Source organism: Narcine bancroftii, chromosome 4 (genome assembly GCF_036971445.1).
Source record: "Narcine bancroftii isolate sNarBan1 chromosome 4, sNarBan1.hap1, whole genome shotgun sequence".
In the NCBI taxonomy this organism is placed as follows: domain Eukaryota; kingdom Metazoa; phylum Chordata; class Chondrichthyes; order Torpediniformes; family Narcinidae; genus Narcine; species Narcine bancroftii.
In genome coordinates this window covers 90205037-90217052 of record NC_091472.1, presented here as the reverse complement: position 1 = coordinate 90217052, position 12016 = coordinate 90205037, and the positions used below count along the sequence as shown (strand labels likewise).

The following is a 12016-nucleotide window of genomic DNA, read 5'->3' as shown; positions in this document are numbered from 1 at the left end:
TAATGCCTTTGCTATAATTTTATATTATGCATTCAGAAGTGATATTGGTCTGTATGATGAGGTTTTTAGTGGGTCTCTACTTTTCTTTGGTAGCAGTTGAAAAAGTTTCCAGGAGTGTTTGGGTCTTCATCGTCTGGTCCAACACATCCATCAAAAGAGGCATCACAAATTTTTAAAGTGTTTATAGAACTCATCCTCCCCCGGGGACTTATTAGCTTGTAAAGTACCTAAAGCTTTCTCTATTTCTTCCCTTGTCAAAGGTTCATCCAAGTCATCTTTTTCTCCTTTTTCTAATTTAGGAAGTTCAACATTAAAAAAAAAATTATTTTGTTTTATTTCCTACTAATTCTGATTTATATAGTTTCATATCATATTGTCAAAACATTATTTATTTTTGATTGTATGTTATGGTATCAGTTTCTGTTTCTATTGCATTCATCATTCTGGATGACTCCTCTGCATTTATCTGCCAAGATAACACTGTGTGCCTGTTCTTCTAGCTCATATTTTTGTTTAGTTTTTAGTATCATATTTTTTTCGATATGTTTGTAGTGTATTATGTTGTAAATTTTTATTCTCTAATATTCTGTATTTTTCTTGTATTCCTGATATCTGATATTCCTTTTCCAATTTTGTTACATCCTTCTCTAAACCTTCTAATTCTCTTGCATATACTCTGTTAAGATTTTTGGTATAAGACTAATTTGTCCCTTCAAGTAAGCTTTAATTGTATCCCATATTAGAAAATTATTGTCAGTCGAAGGAAGATTATTTTCACAAAATATTTCAATGTCTCTTAATAAATTCACAAAAATACTTCTTTAGTAAAATAGCATTAAGGTGCCATCAATTAAGGATCTTGAATCTTAACAAGTCTGGATAAAATGAGATACGATAGACTCAAGATCAAGAATCAAAGAGGCAGATAAATATGGACAGAATAGAAAAGGTCAATCTGGATTACAATTTCATAATTATAAGTAGAATAAGGGGTCCTGAGTTTAAACAAATTTGATTAATGCATGGAATTGATTTTTAAATTAAGACATGGGATGGACATACAATGGCATGTCCAATTCTTTCTTTAGGATTTCCGTTAATGCTGTTAGGAAGAGGTCTTTGGTATCATTTGTTTAAAAAAAAATTCAATAATAAAGCTAAACTTATCTTTCATTGATTTACAGGAAAATAGGGGTAAAATGCAAAGAGTTTCAAATAGAGATCAAGATGGTTTGATATTCCAATGATTTTGTTGTGGCAATTATTAATTTGAAGTCAGTAAAGATCCTGAGTAAGTTAGGCCAATAGATGATGCTTCTTAATAAAGAACAATTTTACCATAAACTTGTATTGAAATTAGGCAAAAAGTGGCAATTGCAAGGTGTGGCTGCTCATTCTGGGACTGAATGACAATGTGCATGTACTTTTTAATTTAAATTAAGTAAAATTATCAGCACACGTTGGGATGGTTTAATAACATAAGATTATAAATATATAAAAACCTGTTAAGTAAAGGGAGTTTAATGATTCACATTAAATTTTATTTTTAAATGTATGCTTTATGTGCTTTCTGAAAGATTGAAGAAGCACTTGTTCAGAAGAACATCTAATTCAAGTCATAGAAGGTTCCTATGGCATTCCAAATGATGTTGTTCTTTCAGTTCGTAATGTCAGTTGAGTCAACTCCCAGAAAAATAAGGCATTCAAATATCATTTAATTGTAACTGAAGCCATTGGACACTGGTGCAGTGTGCTCATCCCACTATTGTTCACACTGCTGACACTTGACTGCACTGACAGATTCATTTCAAACAGAATCAACAAGTTTGTGGATGATACAACAGTAGATAGTGTAGCTGTGCACTACTCGAAAGAAGACACACACATGTAGTGTAGTCAGGTTAAGCTTTGACTTTTATATTTGCACTGTTCCTGCCGTGTCCCCCTTGGCTGATGTCACAACATCAAGTTTCCCGCACGCAAGTACTTTCCTGTATAACAATGCCATTTTTCCCCATGCACTGTCCTTGTCTGATGGCTGCGCAGCAAGGCCAGCGCCATTTTGGGGTCACTGGCCTTTAAGCTGCCCTTACCGTTCACCCACCGGTTTGCTTGTTGGGGCCAGTGCCGCTGCATGGGCTGCTGACCTTTGGTTGCGCTTGCCACCCGGAGCACCGGCTTGATTGCTGTAGCAGCATGCCGCCACATGACCCCCTCCCAGAACCGGCAGTATTGTCCTTGGTACCCAGAGGCAAGGTCTTTGCAGCCTTCAGTGGCCTGGCTCTTCAGTGTGGTGCTGGTGTCTCGACCGGGCATGCTAGACCCAGGTATTCCAGCCTGTTTGTGGTTAAGACCTCTGTCTTGCTTCGGACCTCCAGCTTGAATGTGGCCCCTGTTGTTGCGGATGACCCAGAACAGACTCGTGTATGGCCTCTGAAGCAGTGGACGATGTGGATCCCAACGATGTGGATCCCTCGCTTGTCCATGCCTGGAAGATGGAATTGTGGCCAGGTTGGCGACTCTTTCCCTTAGCCTGCTGAGGAATGCTGCCGAGTCGTCCTTCTGTCCTCCAGGGAATGGTATGAATTCTCCCAGGACTACCAGTCTAGTTATGAGTGTAATTTTGAGGTGCCTGTTGAAGCGCTCTGCCAACCCATTGGGCTGTGGGAGGTAAGCAGTTGTATGATGCAGCTGGGCACCCCTCAGGCTGGCGAGGTCAGACCACAGACTGGAGGTAAACTGGGCCCCTCTGTTGGATGTGTTGTAGGACAGTAACTCAGGATGAGATAAAGGCCATGGTGCATGTGGTTGTGGGCGTGTCTGTGGGACTGCTTCTGGCCACCTGGTTAAGCGGTCGACCATAGTGAACAGATAGGGGAAACCCTGGGACATGTGGAAGTGCTGAGATGTAGTCTTGGTGTACCTTGGTTGTTTGGCACTGAGTGCATGCCTTTGCCCACCCACTGACCTGTTTCCTCAATCCATGCCACACGTATTTGCTGGCCACCAGCATGGCCTTGATAGATGAGTGAGCCAGTCCATGGATGGAGTTGAAAATCCAGAGACTCCAAGCTGCTGAGATGATGGTCTGACCTGACCGGTGGCCACGTCGCCCAAGAGGGTGGTGCTACCTGTGCCGACTGGGATGTTGTGGAACTCCAGTCCCAATATGGCAGTCCTGTATTGGTGCATCTCCTAGTCTTTCTGCTTCGCCTTCACTAGTGCCACAAAGTCCACTCCCCTTGATAATGCGTGGATACTTTGGCTGGAAAGTGCGTCGGCCACCACGTTGCCCTTGCCGGAGATATGCCTTACATCTGTGGTGTACTCCGAGATGTAAGGCAGGTGGTGTTGCTGGTGGGCTGACCAGGGGTCCGAGATCTTAGCCAAGGCAAAAATCGGCCTTGTGATCTGTGAAAGCCATGAAGGACATGCCCTCTAGGAAGTACGTGAAGTGGCAGATGGTTAAGTACAGCGCCAGTAGCTCTCTGTCGAAAGTGCTGTACTTCAGTTGTGGAGGCCGCAGATGTTTGCTGAAGAAAGCCAGCGGCCACCAGTTTACTTTGGTTTGCTGCTCCAAAATTCTGCTGATTGCTGTTCGTAAGGCATCCACTGTGAGGGCCGGAGGAGCATCTGACCTGGGATGTGGTAGGAGAGCGGCATTCACCAGGGCTTCCTTGGCCTTCATGAAGGCTTCCACGGACTCCTCGTCCCAGGTGATGTCCTTCGCCTTGCCTGCCATCAGGGCGAACAAGGACCGCATGATCAGGGCAGCTGAAGGGATGAACCTATGAAAGAAATTGAGCATTCGCAGAAAATCCTTTAGTCCCTGGTCGTGTTGGGTCTCGGGAACTTCCGGATGGTCTCCACTTTACTGGGTAGCGGTGCAGCTCCTTGCCTGGTTATCCTGTGGCTCAGGAAGTCAATGGCCTCCAATCCGAACTGGGATTTAGCTGGATTGATAGTCAGGTCGAACTCACTTAGTCGGGTGTCGAGGTTGTGGAGGTGTGCCATATGCTTCTTTTGGTTCCTGCTCGCCACCAGGATGTCATCCAGGTACATGAAGGTGCCGTACAGGTGTCGGCCCACTGGGTCCATGAGTCACTGGAAGGTCTGTGTGGTGTTCTTCAGCCCAAACCGCATTCGGAGGAGTTTGAAGAGGCCGAACAGGGCGATGATGGCAGTCTTGGGGATATCATCGGGGTGTACCAGGATCTGATGATATCCCTGCATGAGGTCCACCTTGGGGAAGATCCTTGCCCCAATGCAGGTTAGCCGTGAAGTCCTGGATGTGTGTCACAGGGTACCGATCCGGTGTTGTGGCCTTTTTTGAGCTGGCAGTAGTCGCCGCATGCTCTCCACCCCCCAGTTGTTTTATGCAGGGGAAAAGCCCATGGGCTGTCCGACCGCCGTACGATGCCGAGCTCCTTCAGCTTCCTGAATTCCTCCTTTGCTAGCTGGAGCTTCTCTGGAAGAAGATATCTTGCCCTTGTGTGACCATATCCTGGGTCAGGATATGGTGCTGTACTCCATGTCGGCGCATCACCGTGGTGAATTGTGGTGGGGAATGAGCACTGCAGGAACTTGGCCAGGACCATGGCATACACATTGTTTGATCTCTGTACAGAGTCCAGGTAGAGTGCTGGGAGCCTGGCATCTTTGAGATGGAAGGTTTGAAAAGTCTTGGCATGGACCAATCTCCTTCCCTTGTGGTCCACTAGCAGGCAGTTGGCGCGCAGGAAGTCTGCCCCGAGGAGCGGCTGCTCCACTATAGCCAGTGTGAACACCCATGAGAAGAGGCTGCCTCCCAACTGCAGTTCGGCCTTGCCGGTACCATAGGTCTGGATTGTGCTCTTGTTGGTAACCCTCAGTGTGGGACCCAACTGCCTGTTCCTAGTGTCCTGTCCCAATGGGAGCAGGATGCTGACCTCTGCTCATATGTTCACAAGGAAGTATCATCTGGACTAGCGGTCCCAAACATACAGGAGGTTATCTTGGTGGCCAGCTGTCATGGCCATTAGTGATGGCTGACCCCAGTGTTTCCCTGAAACGTGCATGGTGGCCTGCACTGGCGGGCTCTGGTACCCCACCTCTGGTGTTAGAAACACCACTGGTCATCTGGATCACCTCCTCTGGGGTTCTGCTGTTTTCTCAGTGGTTCTGCACAGGCCTGGCTGCGGGAATTAGTGACGAGCCCCATGGACGCTGAGCATCCTCTTCTGTTTCCACAGAACATTGGCTCTTGCTGACTTTCAGGGAGGCTGGTGTCAGTGAAATCCACGTCAGCCAGGAGCAGTTGTATGTCCTCAGGCGTTGCTCCAGGAATGCAGGGCTCGTGTTTGCCCAAGAGGGCCAACATCTTGTTCATGAGGGCTGACGGGTCCTGTCCCCTTGCCCGTCCAAGTGGGGCAGACTTGCCCCTCTCTCTTGCTGTGAGAGCCCGAAGTCCTTGAAGGCAGTGTACGCGCCTTCCGATGGAGTTGCCCACCCAGCCTTCTGTGTCCTGGTCCAGAGCACTCACCACATGGTAGTACCAGGTGGATTTTGCGGTGATCTGCTGGATCTGGAACTGTGCCTCAGCCTGGTCAAAATACACACATGGTTGATTTGTCCAGAAGGTCATCAGTTTGAGAGCGACTACGTTGACTGCTGCCTGTTTGCTCATTGCTGGGTTTAGATGCCGTCTATAAACCATTGGGGTCACTAATTGTAGCCACACACTACTTGAAAGAAGACAAACACAAGTATTGTAGTCAGGTTAAGCTCTGAGTTTTATTAGGGCTCAGGCCCGACTTTTATACTTGCACTGTTCCCATCATGTCCCTCTTGGATGACGTCACAACATGCATAACAACAGCAGGTTCTTTCCTGCATAACAATGCTCTTCTCTGTGTGCTGTCTTTGTCTGTTGGCTGCGTAACAAGGCCAGTGCCATTTTGGGGTCACATACCTTTAAGATGTCCATGCCGTTCACCCGCCAGTTCGCTTGTTGGGACCAGTGCTGCTGTGCGGACTGCTGGTCTTTGGTTGCGCTTGCTGCCTGGAGCACCAGCTCAATTATCACCACGGCGGACTGCCACAATAGCCTCATTAGCAACATTGATAAGTTGGCTTACAGAGAGGAGGTTGGGAGGCTCATAAAATGTCATGAGAATAATAAACTGAGTCTCACATGGACAAGATAAAGGAGATAATTGTTGATTTATTGAGAATGAAGGTCTACCACTATTTATTACAAATAATTAGAGAGAGAGGAGACCTCAAAGTTCCTTGGCATGCATATAATGGACGACCTATCTTGGACCCACAACACCTCATTTGTCAAGAAGATGCATCAGTGCCTACACTTCCTAAGGAGGTTGAGGGGGGAAAGGTTACTGACCTATCATGACAGCATTTTACAGGAGCACAATTGAGGGTGTTCTATCTGACTGCATCATTGGTAGCTGCAAAGCATTGGACAAGTCAATGCAGAGGATCGTCAAAATGCCCAAGTGATCATTGGGATCTCCCTTTCCTCATTCAATGACATTAACTGGGAGCGTTGCTTAAATAGCAATCAAAAATTTATTGAGAACCCTTTCTATCCAGCTCACAGTATCTTTGACCTACTGCCATCAAAAAGGAAGTAAAGGAGCATCAAAATGCCAGGCAAGGAAAACAGCTTCCTCCTGTAAACTGTGTGATTGATATATGTGGATTGTGGAGAAATTGTGGCCCCCATCTGTCTGGATTATTGCAGGTGCTTACGTGACCTCCCTGTCTGAAACTTATTCGGAAGTTGGTCTCCAGCCTCCCATTAGTGCACACCTTATCATTGGTTCATTTAAATGACTCAGTGTCATCATTGGCCAAACACCCAGCTCAGAACGGAATAAAACATTGATGCATACCACATTTCTTACTTTCTGCCTCTTGGTCCAAGTCTTGGACATCGCTCCATGCCAGGTTGCTACTGTGGACATCGTTGGAGGAGTTGCAGGCAAGATGTACACTAGACTTAAGTTAAGCCGTAGTATTGCGATAGATCAGGATTTGCAGAGAGCTGGACCCCCATTGGAACAGAGAATTGGGAGTGTGTTTGAAAGTGTTATGAAGTGTGTACATGTACAGTAATGTATAGAAGATAGGCCTCCACTGGTATTGGAGTCCAACCTAGGTCCGATGTGAATATCTATATAGTTGTTTAGTAGGTGAGAAATTAAGTATAATTTGACATCTTCCCTTGTTTGACTCCTGTGTGTTCAATAAAGTTACCTTTGATTATAATACTTCTGTCCAGACTCATTTCTTTGTGAACCCACCAAACCTGGTACTTTCCAAACACATTAGTGATTCATGAATAGAATCCTGTAAATGAGTAAATAATTCCAAAATATTTATGTATATATTTTTATGTTAAATTACATCTTTATTTATGTGATTATTTTGTGGTGTGTATGTGTGTGCACAGAATTCCGGAGAAATGCTTTTGTCTGATTGTATGCGTACAGTGAGATGATAATAAACTTGAATGAATATATGAACAGTAGAACCAAATTTGCAGTGGGGGAGCTTGATCTTTCTGCATGAATGATCATAGATGAGCCAAATAGTTAGCATATCTGAATTGAAAGATTTTTTTGTTGGAGTTAAATATACTGGGAATCAAAAACGTAGTTTTAAATTCAGTAAAACATTGCACATGGAGATCATTAAAATAACAATTGTGTTTGAAGTATTACTTGAGAATTATTAAAAGATTAGAATATTGTGAATTTATTAATTTTAGAACTTTGTTTACTTTTTAATTTGTCTTTGACAGGTTCAACAACAAGTACATCCCAAACTTAAATCTACTGAGGATGCTTTGCAATATATTGAAGAACTAATCCTGCAGTTATTAAGCATGCTCTGCCTTGTTCAGCCTCGCAGTGTTCCAGATGTGGAGGTAAGATGAAATAGAACTAAAAGCCTAAACTATTCAAACTATTTATTAACAACACTTAGTTTGGATCTGCCATTGATAAATTAACATGATCATGCATCTGTAATAACTAGTCTTTTCAGATTATGGAGGGAAGTGCCAATGTATTAAAATAATGCCCCTTGTTACTAGCATATTAGGGCAGAGAGTTGTAGTAAGTCCAAAGGAACAGTAACGTAAGATAGAGAGAAATAGAGATAGAAATGGGTAGGTGGAGAGAGAGAGAGAGAGAGAGAGTGGATATGGCAGCCAAGGCAGGAGATTGCTCCTCTTGCTACTTCATCTGTGAGAAGTCCATCCAGCTGAAGCTCCTGAAAAACCGAGTTAAGAAATTGAAGCTGGAGTTGGATGAACTCCAGAACATTTGGGAGGCAGAGGGAATGATTGATAGGTGTTTATAGGGACATTATCACACCTGGGAGGCAGGAGGAGAGTAGATGGGTAATGGTCAGGAGAGGGAAAGGGAACAGGCAGGCAGTGCAGATTATCCCTGTGGGCATTCCCCTGACTAATAAGTATACCATCTTGGATACTGTTGAGAGGAAAAGGAGGAGAAGAGGTGAGCTGCAGTGATAGGGGATTCCATAGTTAGGGGGATAGGTAAGACTTTCTGTGGAGGAGATCAAAGGATATCTCCGATCAAATGCATGGCATTCTCAGGAGGAAGGGTGAGCATTCAAATGTTGTGGTCCATATAGGGACCAATGATGTGGGTAGGAAGGAGTTAGGTGCTAGGTCGAAGGACTGGACCTCCAGGGTAATGATCTCAGGATTGCTACCCGTGTCACGTGCTGGTGAAGTTAGAAATGGGAGGATAATGCATTTTAACATGTGGCTAAATACATGGTGTAAGTAGGATGGCTTCAAGTTTCTAGATCATTAAGCTCTCTTCCAGGGAAGGTCGGACCTGTTCCAATGGGACGGTTTGCATCTGAACTGGAGGGGAACAAATATCCTTGAGGGCAGGTTTGCTAGTGCTGTTCCGGAGGGTTTAGACTAGATTTGTAGGGAAAGAGGAACAAAAGTGTTAGAGCAGATAATGAGGTGTTGGAGCAGATAGTGAGGTGAAAGAGGATAAAGGTCATGTATAGACAGAAATCAAAGGTTTGTACACAATAGAAATGTTCTCAGGTGCATTGATTTCAATGTAAGGAGTATTTTCAGAAAGGCAGATGACCTTAGGGTGTGGATTGGCACATGGGATTACAAGATTATTGCTATTAGTAAAACTTGGTTACAGGAGGGGCAGCTCCATGTTCCAGGGTTCTGTTGTTTCAGATGTAATAGAGGGGGAGGGATGAAAGGGGGAGGAGTGGCATTGCTAGTCAGGAGAAATATCACAGCTATGCTTAGACAGGACAGCTCAGAAGGCTCGTCTACAGAGGCAATATGGGTGGAGCTGAGGAAAATGTGACCACATTTATAGGGTATTATAGACCACCCAATAATCAGAGAATTTGAGGAGCAAATCTGTCGAGAGATAGCAGACCAATGTAAGAAACAGAAAGTTGTGATAGTAGGTGATTTTATCATTGTAGCTGTGTGGCATCACAGTTGTTTGATTCCATTCTTCTCCACAGTTTGAGATATCAAGTCATTAGCTTTTCTTCCACTTCCAATGATTAATGTTTTATCATTCCCTTCCAAAAATTTAGCTCCACATTGGTACTGAATAATATTTCACCAATTTCTCTCTCAATCCTTCCACTGACTGATCATTGCACCTATCAAACACCCAGTTTAATATGGTGAAATTGGATAACATTGTCATAGTTTACCCTATATTCCCTATCCCTTCTAATCTTTATTCTGATGCCAAATGATTAGTCCTTGACAAATGTTTTGGTTTCATTCCCCTTCATCTCCATGTTAATTCTGTCCATGCCCATTCCTTTGACAAACAATCCTTACCTCAGATTATGTATCCATTTTCTGGTTTTTGGAAATCCTGATCCAGCTTGACTCTTCCTTCAGTACCTTTATGCTTTCTAGATTAAAAACTGTTGAAATAGTAGTGACTGTCAATTTTTCTAGTGCCTTTAGTCACTCTAACTAACCCACCTTAGAATCTGCATCAATTGGCTCACTTGGGACCAACTCAAACATTGTCATCAAACTTCTGTGATTTGGCAAACTGGCCTTTGAGTTGAAAAGTCTCAATACCAGCACTCAGATGCCTGTTCGTTTCCCACAACACCATATCCTGCCATAAAACATTAGGCCAATGTTCCCCAAATGGTCACTGATTTTATTTCCTTGGAAAAACCTTCTCTTCACAAGCAAGAATGATGTCGATCTTTTGTTTCTTCCTTCCTTGACTCTATTTTTTTTTTTGCCCTTGTCCATTCCCTTCCCTTCCATGATGCCCAGTAACCTCCTTCAGTTTCTTGGTAATTGGTTCATTTTCACCTTGTATGTTTAATCCCCTTTATCTCCATCCCATACTTAGATGACCTGATGGCTTTTCACTTTCTTGAGAGAGGTTCAAATAGAACCCTACCATCATCACCCTCATTTGCTAGCTAAACTCTTTCTTGCATTGATCAATTACTTTTTTAAATCCACTTGCGTTCTCTTAAATCAAAGATGTAGTTATGGGAAATTGAATGGGCACAGTTTTGCATTTTTTGTACAAAATATGGAACAATCTTGTTTCTGTCACCTTCCTTCACTGTTATTTATCTGGTTTGATGTTAATTGTATTGGTGTTGCTTTCTGTGTTGAGAAAGAACCTGATATTTTTGTAAACTTTGTCAATTTCCACCCTGTTCACATTTTCATGTGAGGCATATTCTGACCTCCAGTGCTGCCTAAGTTGAGTTTGGACATTTTTCAATTAACAACGTGGCTTCCATGGATGCTCTGCTTCCACCCACATTACAAAAAAATTGCTGGTTGATAGGTTAATTAGCCATTGTAAATTGCCCTTAGTGGTAGAATCTGAAGAGAGTTAATGGGATTGTGAGAGGAATTTAGGTTAGTATGAAAATTAGTGTGCAGTGGGCTGCAGGGCTGTTTCCATGCTCTCTGCTTCTCTAAAATCATCAATAGATTCTCTGCTCTGTGTCATTTCAATTCAAAACTTGCTTGTATTTCAATTTTTCCAGTTCTGATAATGGATCATTGGTATGAAATCCTTTTCTCTCTCTGGAGTATCCCTCACATTTTCTGTTTTTATCCTTCCATAAGCTCCATTCCTCACCAGTTACTCCATCCTTTCTTTTGTCAATTATCTGTGACTGACCAGAATGTTATTAAGAGAATCATGAAAACTTAAGATGTGGGAATCTGAGTAAACAAACAGAATCTAGACAGTCTGTGAAGTCAGATAGCACCCATGGAAAGTAATAAGCACGTTTTGGATTTAGACCATTTTCAATATGAGATGAAAATTAGGTACAGCAAGCATAAAAAGGAGGGGGGAGGGCTAGGGAAGGGCCAACAGGATACCAGGCAAATGAAGGTAGGAGAGGTGAAGTTGGGAAACCGATAAGGGAGGAGACAATTGAGGGAGGAGCTGGGAGTATTATTAATCTTGTATTTGGACCCAATATGATTTTTTGATAATATATCCTCCACACATTTTTTCTCCCTTCAGTATTTTGTTTGATTTCATCCTTGTTTTTAATTATCTGCTGTTTTAAATAAAAGTAATTTACACGTAATCCTGGTTATTCCAATGCACGTGGCACTGACATGTTCTTCTTGCATTCACATCTTTACACTTGAAGTCATTCACAGCTCTGATATTTGTATAATATTACTTAATAGCCAATTACATCTAAAATACATATTCTTGTGCTGTTTTATCTTCCATTTAATCCTGTGACTCTTGTATTGACATTCTTCTTATGAGTATGTAAGGTACCTGGATTTAATTTCTGGGTTTCTTGTCCACTGTGCTCTCCTACATGATTGGTTACTTAACTCCTTTTATTTATGGATTATGTTTTGGCAAGTTAGGCTGTGTCCCACTTGTGATTACTCAGAAACTCTCAGAGTGGTATTGAGCCACAGTCTTCAGATAAGATGATGAAAGCCAAGGAAGGG

At 43.1% G+C, this 12016-nt stretch overlaps 1 protein-coding gene across 8 annotated transcripts in view; it reads left to right on the top strand.

Moving 5' to 3' along the window:
* Positions 1–12016, top strand: part of LOC138760804 (son of sevenless homolog 1) — a 255322-nt gene that overhangs the window by 113004 nt on the left and 130302 nt on the right. For 7 of the 8 annotated variants that reach the window (XM_069931924.1, XM_069931923.1, XM_069931918.1 and 4 more), the window contains one exon: positions 7805–7930. In XM_069931924.1, the coding sequence (XP_069788025.1) occupies positions 7805–7930 (126 nt within the window). Of the gene's footprint in view, positions 1–1220; positions 1292–7804; positions 7931–12016 lie in introns of those variants that run through there. The other variant, XM_069931922.1, reaches the window with a different exon arrangement.